This window comes from Primulina tabacum, chromosome 10, assembly GCF_025594145.1.
Source record: "Primulina tabacum isolate GXHZ01 chromosome 10, ASM2559414v2, whole genome shotgun sequence".
Taxonomy (NCBI): domain Eukaryota; kingdom Viridiplantae; phylum Streptophyta; class Magnoliopsida; order Lamiales; family Gesneriaceae; genus Primulina; species Primulina tabacum.
In genome coordinates, this window is record NC_134559.1 from 15,251,499 (window position 1) to 15,263,483 (window position 11,985).

Consider the following 11,985-nt stretch of genomic DNA (forward strand, 5'->3'; position numbering starts at 1 on the left):
GCATCTTTGCAGATGATTCTCAACGATTTTTCTTGAAGAAAACTCAATGAAAATTGCTGAAAATTTTCAGAGGAGAGGGGCGGCTGCTCTTGGCAGTAAGAACCCTAGGTTTTACCTCTAAAAAATCTAAAATGAAATAAAATGCTATGCAATGAAAGTCTGTGTGAGTTTTTCGTGTAAGTGTGTGTGTGTGTTAAAGTGTGTGTGCGTGAGTGATAAAGTAAATTAGGGAATTGATTTGCTTAATTATACCATTAACAATATTAATTAAAATGCTAATTAAAATGTTAATTAAAATGTTAATTCTCACTACTAAGCAAAGTCCCCTAATTTTAAATAAAATGCACACTTGCTAAACTTTAAAAGTTTTAAAATCCTAAAATCACTAAATAAATAAATTAGGCTTTTTAAAAGCTAAAACTAAGTAAATCATTTAAAATGCCCCAATATTAATTAAAAATCAAATACCACATTTTAAAATCGCCAAAATCGTCGCCAGTCTCTTTTCCAAGATCCCACATCAAATAATCGCCTGAAACATGAAACTCAAGAAAATATTTTAACGTACGTTACATAAACATAACTTATTTGAAATAATGCAATTACACAAATTATGCATCACTAAAATCATTTTAAACTTAAATAAATAATTTAACAATTAAATAAATGCATGAGATTTACGTGTACTGATTTTGGGCTCTACAGTTCCTCCCCCACTTATATAAATTTCGTCCTCGAAATTAAATCTTACCAAACAACTCCGGGTAGGGATTTTTCATATCTGCTTCTGTCTCCCAAGTGGCCTCCTCCACTGCTTGATTCAGCCACCATACTTTGTCCAACTTGATCACCTTGTTTCGAAGTGAAGGCAGAGCACCAGAGGCCAGCAGGAATGCTTAAACCACTCCCTATCCCCGAGTGGAAGTGGGAGAATATCACCATGGACTTCGTTGTTGGTTTGCGGAGGTCAGTCAGAGGATCCAATGCCATTTGGGTTATAGTCAAGTGAGGCATTCAGACACAAATTGACGGATATCTCGCTTCATACCTGGCCACCAATACAAAATCTGCAAATCCTTGTACATCTTGGTACCTCCTGGGTGGATAGAATACGGAGATGCATGTGCCTCTATCAAAATATCCTCTCTGATCGAATCGATATTAGGCACCCACATCCTTCCTCTGTACCTCACAATACCATCAGACACTGTGTAGAGTACACTGCCCTTAGCTTCATCCTTCAGTCTCCATTTCTGTAGCTGCTCATCTGTAGGCTGACCTCTACGGATTCGGTCAAACAAAGAATACTGGACTGTCAGATTAGACAGTTTAGGAGCTCTGCCCTTGGAATAAATCTCTAACCCAAATCTCTGAACCTCTTCCTGAAGAGATCTCTGCAGTGACAACTGTTCTACGACTGCGACTTTTCTGCTCAAAGCATCTGCCACCACATTAGCTTTCCCTGGATGGTAGCTAATCTCACAATCGTAGTCTTTCACTAATTCTAACCACCGTCTCTGTCTCATATTCAGCTCTTTCTGCGTGAAGAAATACATGAGACTCTTGTGATCAGTAAATATCTGGCATTTCTCACCGTACAAATAGTGTCTCCATATCTTCAACACAAAAACAACTGCAGCTAACTCAAGATCATGTGTCGGGTAGTTCTTCTTATGCACTTTCAACTGCCTGGAAGCATAAGCTATAACCCGACCATGCTGCATCAACACTGCGCCTAACCCGAGCTTAGATGCATTGGTGTATAACACAAAATTTCCTTGCCTTGATGGCATGGCTAACACTGGCGTTGAAATGAGAGCTTGCTTCAAAGTGTCAAAGCTCTTCTGACATTCATCACTCCATACGAATTTAGCATTCTTCTTGGTCAATGAAGTGAGTGGCACTGCTATCGAAGAAAATCCCTGAATGAATTTTCTGTAGTAGCCTGCTAAGCCTAGGAAACTTCAGATCTCTGAAACATTCTTCGGCTCAACCCATTCCTTAACCGCTGCTACCTTAGTTGGGTCCACCTCAATGCCACTATGACGAACTGATCTAGGTAGGGCTGAAATACTCGGTTCATGAGGTCCATGAAAATCACTGGAGCATTCGTCAATCCAAACGGCATCACTAAAAACTCGTAATGCCCATATATGGTTCTGAAGACTGTCTTATGAACATCTGCATTTTTCACCTTCAGCTGGTGATACCCCGATCGAAGATCTATCTTAGAGAACACTGTGGCTCCCTGCAACTGATCGAACAAGTCCTCGATCCTTGGAAATGGTATTTATTCTTGATCGTTACCTTGTTCAGTTCTCGTTAATCGATACACAGCCTCATGCTCACGTCTTTCTTCTTCACAAAGAGCACTGGTGTGTCCCATGGTGTGAAACTAGGGCGGATGAATTCTTTGTCCAGGAGCTCTTGAATCTGCTGCTTGAGCTCTATCATCTCAGCTGGAGCTAACCGGGACGGTGCCTTAGAGATTGGCACGGTGCCTGGAAAAAGATCAATAGGGAACTCCACCTCTCGCTCTGATGGAAGGCCTGTGACGTCATCGGGAAAAATGTCAGAGAAATCTCTGACCACTGGTACATCAGATATAGATGGAGTGGGCACATCAGGTGCGGAAATAATACTGGCCAAGAAAGCCTGACATCCCTTGTGAATAAATCTCCATGTCTGTATGCAAGAGATCATGCGAGGGAAACTTCTCCATCAATCCGGTTCAAAGAGAAACTGCTCCATGCCTAAAGGTCTTACCAACACTAACTTTTTCTGGAAATCAATAAAACTATGTACTTCATCAGCCAGTCCATTTCCAAGATAATATCAAATTCTGGCATCGGCAACACAATTAGATCGGCGTACATTATATGGCCCTGCAGTTCAAGATCGATGTCCCTGACCACGCTAGTAGCTGATAGCTCTTCCCCTGATGGGACTGTCACCTAATAACTCACGTCGAGCCCAATGCACTTGATGTCCAAAAGATTAGCGAACGTATCCGAGATAAAGGAGTGAGTGGCCCTTGAGTCCATCAGGACCTTCGTGGTTACTCTCTTTATGAAAATATTGCCTGAGAGACGTTAGCACAACAGACAAAACTTATATCCCAAAATTCTAACCTTAACCTCATGCATAACAGAGAATCTCTACACAGGTCACCAAAATACTAACTACGCACGAATAATCCCAAATCAAATTCAAAACATGCATGGCAAAATAATACGGTGCTTAACTAAATGAGTTTATCGGTCAATAATGTCGTGTCTGGGTTTGCCTCCTGAGCATGCATGGCGAATACTCTTCCTTGGGTCGGCTGCCTCCACTGTGGGCACTCCTTTAACATGTGATCGCTGGCTCCGCACTTAAAGCACTTGCCCGATCCATATAAACACTGTCCTGGATGCTGACGGTTGAACTTCGGGCACACCGGGTACTCATCCGGCCTCTGAAGAGCCTTCTTCTGTGGAACAGGACCCTTGCCCTTCGGTGGTCCCTGAAATGGCTTCTTCTCTGGCTGCCCCTGGAATGGTCTCTTAAACCGAGGTCCCTGCTGATGCTGTTGTTGCGGTGCCTGATAGGGCCTCTTGCCCTGCCTGTCGATCTCAATGTCTCTCTGGTCTTGCTCTGCCGCCAAGGCTCTAGACACGGCAACGGCATAAGTAGTCGAACCAGCAAATCTCACATCACGGCGCAAGATCGGCCGCAAATCGTCCATGAAATGCCTCAGCTTCCCCTGGGCGTCATTAGCTATCAGGGGCACAAAATGACACCCTCTTTCAAACTTCCTGACAAACTCCGCAACACTGCTGTCTCCCTGTCGCAGCGTCATGAATTCCCTAGTCAATCTGGAGCGTACTTCTTCAGTGAAGTACTTGGAGTAGAAAACCTCCTTGAACCCATTCCACGTCAGTGTTTGCATGTTAACTGACACCAAAGCACTATCCCACCACAGTCTAGCATCCCCTGTCAGAAGGAATGTGGCACACCTGACCCTATCTGCATCTTGCAGCTCCATAAAAGCGAAAATCACCTCGATGGACTTAATCCATCCCTCAGCTATCATCGGGTCAGTAGTCCCCAAGAACTCCTTAGGATTCATCCTTCTAAACCTTTCGTACACAGCTCTGGTCTGGGCCTCGCCCCCGTGTCCACTGTCGCCTGTTCCCCGCAAACTGTGCGAAGAATTGAGTCATACCTGCAAGCATCTGTGCCTGCATATCTGGGGGTGGAGGAGGAGGAGCGTCTCTACCCTCCTCTCGAGCCTCTCGGTCCTCATCCCTTGCTTCCCGATTAATCATGCGTTTAGGAGGCATACTGTTCCAACAATTTACCCAACACCTAAACCCAATGTGCGTGCATGTAATATCAATAACATAAGATGCACGTAACTTGAACTTAAAACATGGACATGCTGAAATCATGACTAAATGCTTAATACATGGAATAATTCAAAACCTTAAAACTTACAGACTTGAGGAGTGGCTTCGTGAGCTTCTCGCAACTGGCGGTAGGCACAAGTCTTTACAAGAACACCGCTCAGATACCAACTGTAACGTACCGTACTATTAACTATTTTAAAATTTTCAGAAAAAAAAATTTCTTACATAAGAAATAAACTCTAAAATTTCGATTTAAAATAAACTGTCCATCCAAAAATAATTGCAATAAAAAGATCGTAAATAAAGTTTTCTAAGAACACTTGTTTAAACGTCGTAACCCAAAACATGAAATCAGAGTAATAAAAATTGTCGTGCGTGAAATCTTAAAAAAAAACATGGGCGGTCCTCGGGTTTAGCCTCCCATTCAGTCCAAGCCAGCTCACTGGTCCACACCCCTCGTCTCCTCAAAGTCATCCTCACCTACATCGACCAAGTCTAGTGAGTCTAAAGACTCAACATGCATAAACTGGAAATAACGAGTAATACGTAACAAAACCACATGCAATCTTTAAAATAGGGCGTACATACTTGAAATCTGAACATGCGTGTAAAAGCTTGAACTTGCATACATACATAGACGTTCCATAACGTGAAACTTTTCTGAAACATGCTTGCAACATACATACATGAACATACGTGAACTTCATCATTTTGCGTAGAGATATGTTTCAAAGCAAGTGACCCATACATAAAACGCCTGATCAGACTAAACCACAGTACTGGGCTGACAGGGAAGATCCACTGCCACATACATGAGATCCCCGTTCAAGCTTTAACGGTTGGATTGTTTCCTGGTCATGCTTTACCGCTTTCCAATCCTGATCTAAACTCGGTCATGCTTTACCGAGGTGGATTGGTCCCTGGTCATGCTTTACCGCTTTCCAATGCCATACGTAATTTGGTCACAAGACATTTAACATACCCCAAAAACTTAAAAATATTTTCTTTTGTACCTCGAACATACTTACATGGCGTTGAGGGATTCGTTGGATCTCGCTTGGGGCCACTGCTGCACATACTAACATGATTACATGCACTTGATATTTCATAGCCTAGACGTAATCGTCGTGCTCACCACCCGAATGACCATTTCTTATGACAGTCTAAAATAACTCGTGACTTGACCTCGCTTAATCAATGTACTAAACTATGAAATCAACCCCCGGAATAAATTCTAATATGATGTGTGAACATTTCCCAAAACATAGGAGACATGAACATAAATAATGATTTAAAAAGTCATGTTCAAGCGCCCAGCGCTGCCTAGCGCCTAGGCGCCAGGAACTAGCGCCGCGGCGCTGGCAGTGCCGCAGCCTTAGCGCTGCGGCACCACAAAGGCCGCGCCGTGACACCAGGCCTGCGATAGTCGGGCGCTGCGGCATTCCCCATTGAGCGCTGCGGCGCTAACCCTGTGCAAACTCGACCCCAAATGCACCAATTCGTTGCAAACTCTAACCCACGCCTTATCGACTTGAACCAACACCTCGAGACCAATCCTAGGATGCTATGGTAGTGATTCAAACTCACACAAATGCCCCAAAACAACGATGCAAGCCATGCAACGCAACTCAAACTGTGAACACGACAATTCGACACCAAAATGTTTCCTAAGACTTCTAATGCAACCAAGTGCCTATCGACACAAGGCGAAAGCATCAAAATTCATCCCGATATCATACTCGAAAATCTTAAACGCAGCAGGGATCAACCAACGGTTCCCAACGAAGCCTGCAACAAATAAACTTCAAGAATTCGTCAAGAACTCATTTTCAGAAAGAATACAGTTTGAGCAGTCCCACAAAAAAGACAATAACTCACTCGTTTCTTATCCAAATATTTTGAATTTACTGTCAAATCGAAAGTATCAAAAAGTTCTACATTTTATAATTTGAAAGTTTTTCCAAAAAGTCGACCGAAAAGTCGCATTATTTAAAATGACAGCAAACTTCGAGTTTTGAGACCCAAAATCGTTTCAAAATCAATCCAACCATTTTTGCTCAAACTTTTGCATAACATTCACATGTTTTTCATACAATAAACATCAAAATTATTAATATGACAAGATCGATGCGAAAACGAAAGACTATACAAGCCTTTAGATCTTTAAAATTACCGAACCGACGATACCGAAGCTAGAACGGTGCGAGGGTTGATCCGGGACGAACGTGGAATGATTTTGCTTGAAGAAAACTCAACGAAAATTGCTGAAAATTTACAGAGGAGAGGGGCGGCTGCTCTTGGCAGTAAGAACCCTAGGTTTTACCTCTCAAAAATCTGAAATGAAATAAAATGCTATGCAATGAAAGTGTGTGAGTTTTTCGTGTAAGTGTGTGTGTGTGTTAAAGTGTGTGCGCCTGAGTTATAGAGTAAATTAGGGAATTGATTTGCTTAATTACACCATTAAAAATATTAATTAAAATGCTAATTAAAATGTTAATTAAAAATGTTAATTCTCACTACTAAGAAAAGTCCCCTAATTTGAAATAAAATGCACACTTGCTAAACTTTAAAAGTTTTAAAATACTAAAATCACTAAATAAATAAATTAGGCTTTTTAAAATGCTAAAACTAAGTAAATCATTTAAAATGCCCCAATATTAATTAAAAATCAAATACCACATTTTAAAATCACCAAAATCGTCGCCGGTCTCTTTTCCTCGATCCCACATCGAATAATCGTTTGAAACATGAAACTCAAAAAATATTTTAACGTGCATCACATAAGCATAACTAATTTGAAATAATGCAATTACAAAAATTATGCATAACTAAAATCATTTTAAACTTAAATAAATAATTTAACAATTAAATAAATGCATGGGATTTACGTGTACTGATTTTGGGCTCTACATCTGCCTTCTTCTGTCCTGGCTTCTGCTTCCCCCTTTTTGGCATCATGAACTTGGATTCGAGTGAGTAAGAGCAATAATGCCATGATTAATCATCTCCAGATAAGGTGCCTGATGTGAGACTCGTTCATTAAGAGCAAGAATAGATTGAGATTGAGATTCAATCTTGGTATCAATAAATTTCAGTTTCGAATCCATAGCTTCAACTTTGTTTGAGACTGAGCGAATCGATGAATCATCATCAGATACATTTTTAAGGATATCAGCTTGACCAATCAAGATGTTACCCTGACTTGAGAGAACATTTTGTCGAAATATACTGGTTTCAACATGTAGCTTGGCCAACGAATCTGCCGTGCGAGTGACCCCTTTAGAGATGCGATCACGGAAGAATTTTGTGGCACTAACCTCACCAGTATGTTCAAAAGACAACTGTTTAACTATCTCTGAAAAATTGTTCAGATTTCTTTGTAGAATATCTATATGAAATTCAAGATCAAACTGGTCTTTCGGGGATGGAGACCTTTGAAGCATACGCTGTCTGATCTCTGCAAGACGAGCGATGCGAGCAGGAGAATCAGCAGGAGGGATAATCAAGCAGTAGAAGTGACAGTTTCTGGTGGAGCAGCAGATGGAGCAGTAGACTTTTCTGCAGAAGTTCCTCCAGCAGCATTAGTTTGTTCAGGAGCTGCACTCTCTTCTGGTTGGGCAGCTTTAGTGGCTTCCAGTTGCTCAACAGTTGGAATAGATTCAGATGGAATATTCAGAAGAGCTTCCATTTCTACTTGGTGTTCGGCAGAAAATTTCTCCAAATTTGGCAGTGATTGGGATGGAGCAGCATCTGATTCTTCCATTTGTTGATCCGTTTGTTGAGCTTCTGAATGTACCATATCAGCAACCTGAGCTGCTTCTAGTGCAGTAGAGGCAGTAATAAAAATATATTTAATTACTTCATCAAGTAAAGCCAATTCATGAACAGAAATAAGAGATGATGACTGGGTAGGCAAAGTCGGGGATGCAGGAGTACTGGAGACCTTAGCATCTGAAGGAGCTGTGGTCGTTTCCTCAACTGGCTTAATCTGAAGAATGTCTGGGACAAAACCTACATCGTACTGCAAAGGCTCCGCAAAAACCTGATCTTGAGCAAGAAGTTTCTCATCCAAAACTCTCAATCGGTCAGTCAGAATTTGAATCACATTCTGGTCTTGAATAGGAGTAGGATTCATAGAATCAAAGTTAAACTTTATGGTCTTCAAGACAGAATCCAGCTTTTGACATTTTAGCTTATCAAGAATGTAACTCCTTCTGTTGATAGCCGCAATCACATTTTTGGTCTTAGCAGAAGCAAAGACCTGATTTTCATCCTTCACCATTCTTGCATAGGCACCTGGTGTTCTTAGATATGTGATTGGTTGGAAAACTCTGATCTTTAGCCAATCATCAAAGAAAATCATGCCTTCACTGGCAGATTTATCAATTTCGTCCATGTGAAGATCAATAGCAGTTTGGATAGATGACTTGGTGCCATGAGTTTTTGGTTCTTCAAGAAGTTTTCCTTTTCCTTTGTCTGTAGACGATGCAGGCAGCACAGATCTAAAAGCAGAAGATCATGTTAAAGGTTCTCTGATAACAACTCCAGACGTGGGTCTGAATGTCGGAAAAGAAGTTGAAGTTGTTGCCGTAGAGGTGGCTGCTGGGAATGAGGAGGGGAAATTCTGGTTTTGAAGAGGTGACTTATGGAAAAACTTGTCTCAGAGGGACAGTATCAAAATCAGCAAGGGCTGCTGTTTTCTTGAGACAGATGGTGGTTCTGGGTTTCTTTTTGCTTGGGGTGGTTGGGAGTGAAGCTTTGGTCGGAGCAGCAGACTCTTCAGATACGATCTTATCTGAATCAGTCACGACAGTCACTCTCTTCCTTTTAACCTTCTTCTGAGGAGCTAGAGCCTCAATTAGAGCATCGCCAATCCCCTTCTTAAGAGTAACAAAATTAGCCACAGTTGGCTTTGACCTTAAAGCAAGTACATTATCAGCATCGGCCATTGTGACAGATGAACCATCCTGTTCAGAAGTCAGTGGAAAACCAGCATCCTTCAACATTTTGCTTATTTGAACAGCAAAACCTGTACCTTTTCTCAAAATCATATCCTTCATGATTTTGAAAAGAAAACGACTCCAATCCATTTTAGCTCCAAAAGTGATGGATATCATCACTTGAACTTTTTCCTTGGTCAGCTTATCAAAAGTACCAGCTTTGACCATCCTTAGCCACAATATCAGCAAGGACTTGGTACTCCATCTTCAGAAGCTTCTTGAAGCAGGAGGGAGATTGTTCCTCTCCAGAAGCTGAGAAAGAGGTGAGAGCAGAAGACATCCCCTCTTTATAAACAACTGAACATTCAAAATTCCCCGAAATCGGAAGAAAGAAAGTTGACCCTAGTAGAGCAACATCAATGGAGATGGATGCATCTCCCTGTGTGTAAATGATCTTCCCATCCTTAAAGGTCGCTTTAGCATAGAAGTCCAAGAGAGTAGTCTTGTAGATGACAGAGGGTGCTTCCAAAAATCTTCTAAGACCAGATTTTTCAATGGCCTTGAACATATTGACAAGGTTCTCATCCTTGATGGTCAGAACTGATGTAAAGTTAACTTGATAAGAGTTTAGAGTATAAGCACCAGCCATTTCTGAAAATAAGATGGATTCGAAGTAGATTCTGTAGTAGAGAAATGCGAGAGAAAGTAGTAGCTAATATGCAATAGTCTGATTTCGTAAAAGTTGAATTGAGAGAGAAGAGGTGGTTAATATACAAAATGTACAGCCGTCATTCTAAACATAGGGACACGCGTCAATATGTTTACGATTGAGATATATGAAAAGTTAAACAGTGAGTGTCAGGTAAGCCAATGATTTTAAAATTTGGAAAAAAAATTAAAGGGCTGTCCTCAGGGGTTACTAAAAAAATCATAAGAGGATTTGTCGTTTTATGATAATATCTACTGGAAGTCATAAAGTAGTAAAATATATCCAGCATCTTGATAAAAACCAGTAGACATATTTTTTTTATTGAAAAGACACATCTTCTTCTGTTTTTGACAAGGTACGTAAATATTAGTCAATAATATTTCCCCTAAATTAATGCAAATAAACAAATATTAAAAGCGAAGATTCGAGATCTGAGGGATGACATATGACTCTTGATATACGTGTAGGACATGAACAGTCACTTGGCTTTTCGACTTCCCCGAGAATGAATATAAATACCTGCAAACACAAAAATAAAATCAATTTAGTCACTTAACAAATGGATAGTGCAAGTAATTCATCTGAGTTTTCTCCTGAGTTGTAAGAGGACTTCAAGAGGCAACTTCCGACGTCTCGTAAGATGATGTTTAAAGGCATCATTCTCCAAGAGATGAAGATTTGAAAGAAATTCCTTGACCTGTAATCTGAATAATCAGTTAGATTATTCTATATTATTATTAGGACTAAGCCGCGGAATCATTCCATTCACAAACCACTATCATGCAAAGAGAGTGGGGTGATTCCAACAGGTCTTAGTTAGGGTTTCTGCTGTAAATCTCAGTACTGCTGATATCAACAATTGTAACTGCTTATCTATTGTAACTGCTTATCTATTGTAACGCAACTGATTTTATGAATGAAATGTTTCGTTTTGTCATATTTCTTGTTATCTACTGCTTTTATCAAATGCAAAATAAACAGAAGATATAATCAGTAGTTACGATAAATCAATTAAACCGAGAACATTACGAAAATAAGAAAACTTATTCTCAGGCAGAGGCTTTGTAAAGATATCTGCTGCTTGTTGATCAGTAGGGACATTTTCCAGACGAATGTCTTTCTTCTGGACATGATCTCTAATAAAATGATGTCTGATTTCAATGTGTTTCGTTCTGGAATGAAATACTGGATTGTGTGTAATTGCTATAGCATTGGTATTGTCACATAATATAGGTGATTCAGAGGCTTGAACTCCATAATTCTTAAGTTGTTGTTGCATCAAAAGTAACTGAGAGCAGCAAAGTATTCTGCTTCAGCAGCACACGTGGCTGTGGAAATCTGCTTTTTACTAAACCACGAGATCAACCGATTACCAAGAAATTGACAAAAACCACTGGTGCTTTTTCTATCCAGTTTGCAACCTGAATAATCAGCATGTGAGACCCCGAGAATAAAATAGTTTTGATGGCATTTTTGTAAATAAGTTGAAAAATATTCAATTTATTTTGATGGCATTTTTGTAAATAAGTTGAAAAATAATGAATTAATTTTAAGGGCAAAATAGTAATTATTTTATGCTTTTTAGCATAATTTTCTGAGTATTTGTCCAAATAAAATGAGACCAAGTTCATTGGAAAGCTAATACATAGTGCTAAAACTTTAATGCTTTGAGTTTTGAAAAATTTGATCGTTTGACTCGTCCAAAAGGATATACCGGCGTCAAAATATTAAATAGTATATATTATATTATATTTTTTTATTAATATAATATTAAAAAATAAAATAAATAAAAAAAGAAAAGACAAATATGAATGTAACAATGAATTCTACGGAATTCACTTGCAGAGAAACGAGAGATAGGTGAGAGAAAATAGAGAATAGAGTTTTTGATTTTCTTTTCGATCGTGCGATTTATCGTTTATCCAATCGACGAACCAATTTCAGT

General features: G+C 39.9%; 1 protein-coding gene across 1 annotated transcript in view; it reads right to left on the minus strand.

Annotated features, from left to right (window-relative positions):
• The window catches only part of LOC142504943 (uncharacterized), an 84,398-nt gene extending 76,564 nt beyond the window's left edge, over positions 1-7,834 (minus strand). The window contains exons 1-2 of the mRNA XM_075617782.1: positions 7,354-7,834; positions 3,388-3,636 (exon numbers count right to left, since the gene is read on the minus strand). Of these exons, the coding sequence (XP_075473897.1) occupies positions 3,388-3,636; positions 7,354-7,834 (730 nt within the window). The remainder of the gene's footprint in view (positions 1-3,387; positions 3,637-7,353) is intronic.
• Positions 7,835-11,985: the final 4,151 nt, after the last annotated feature.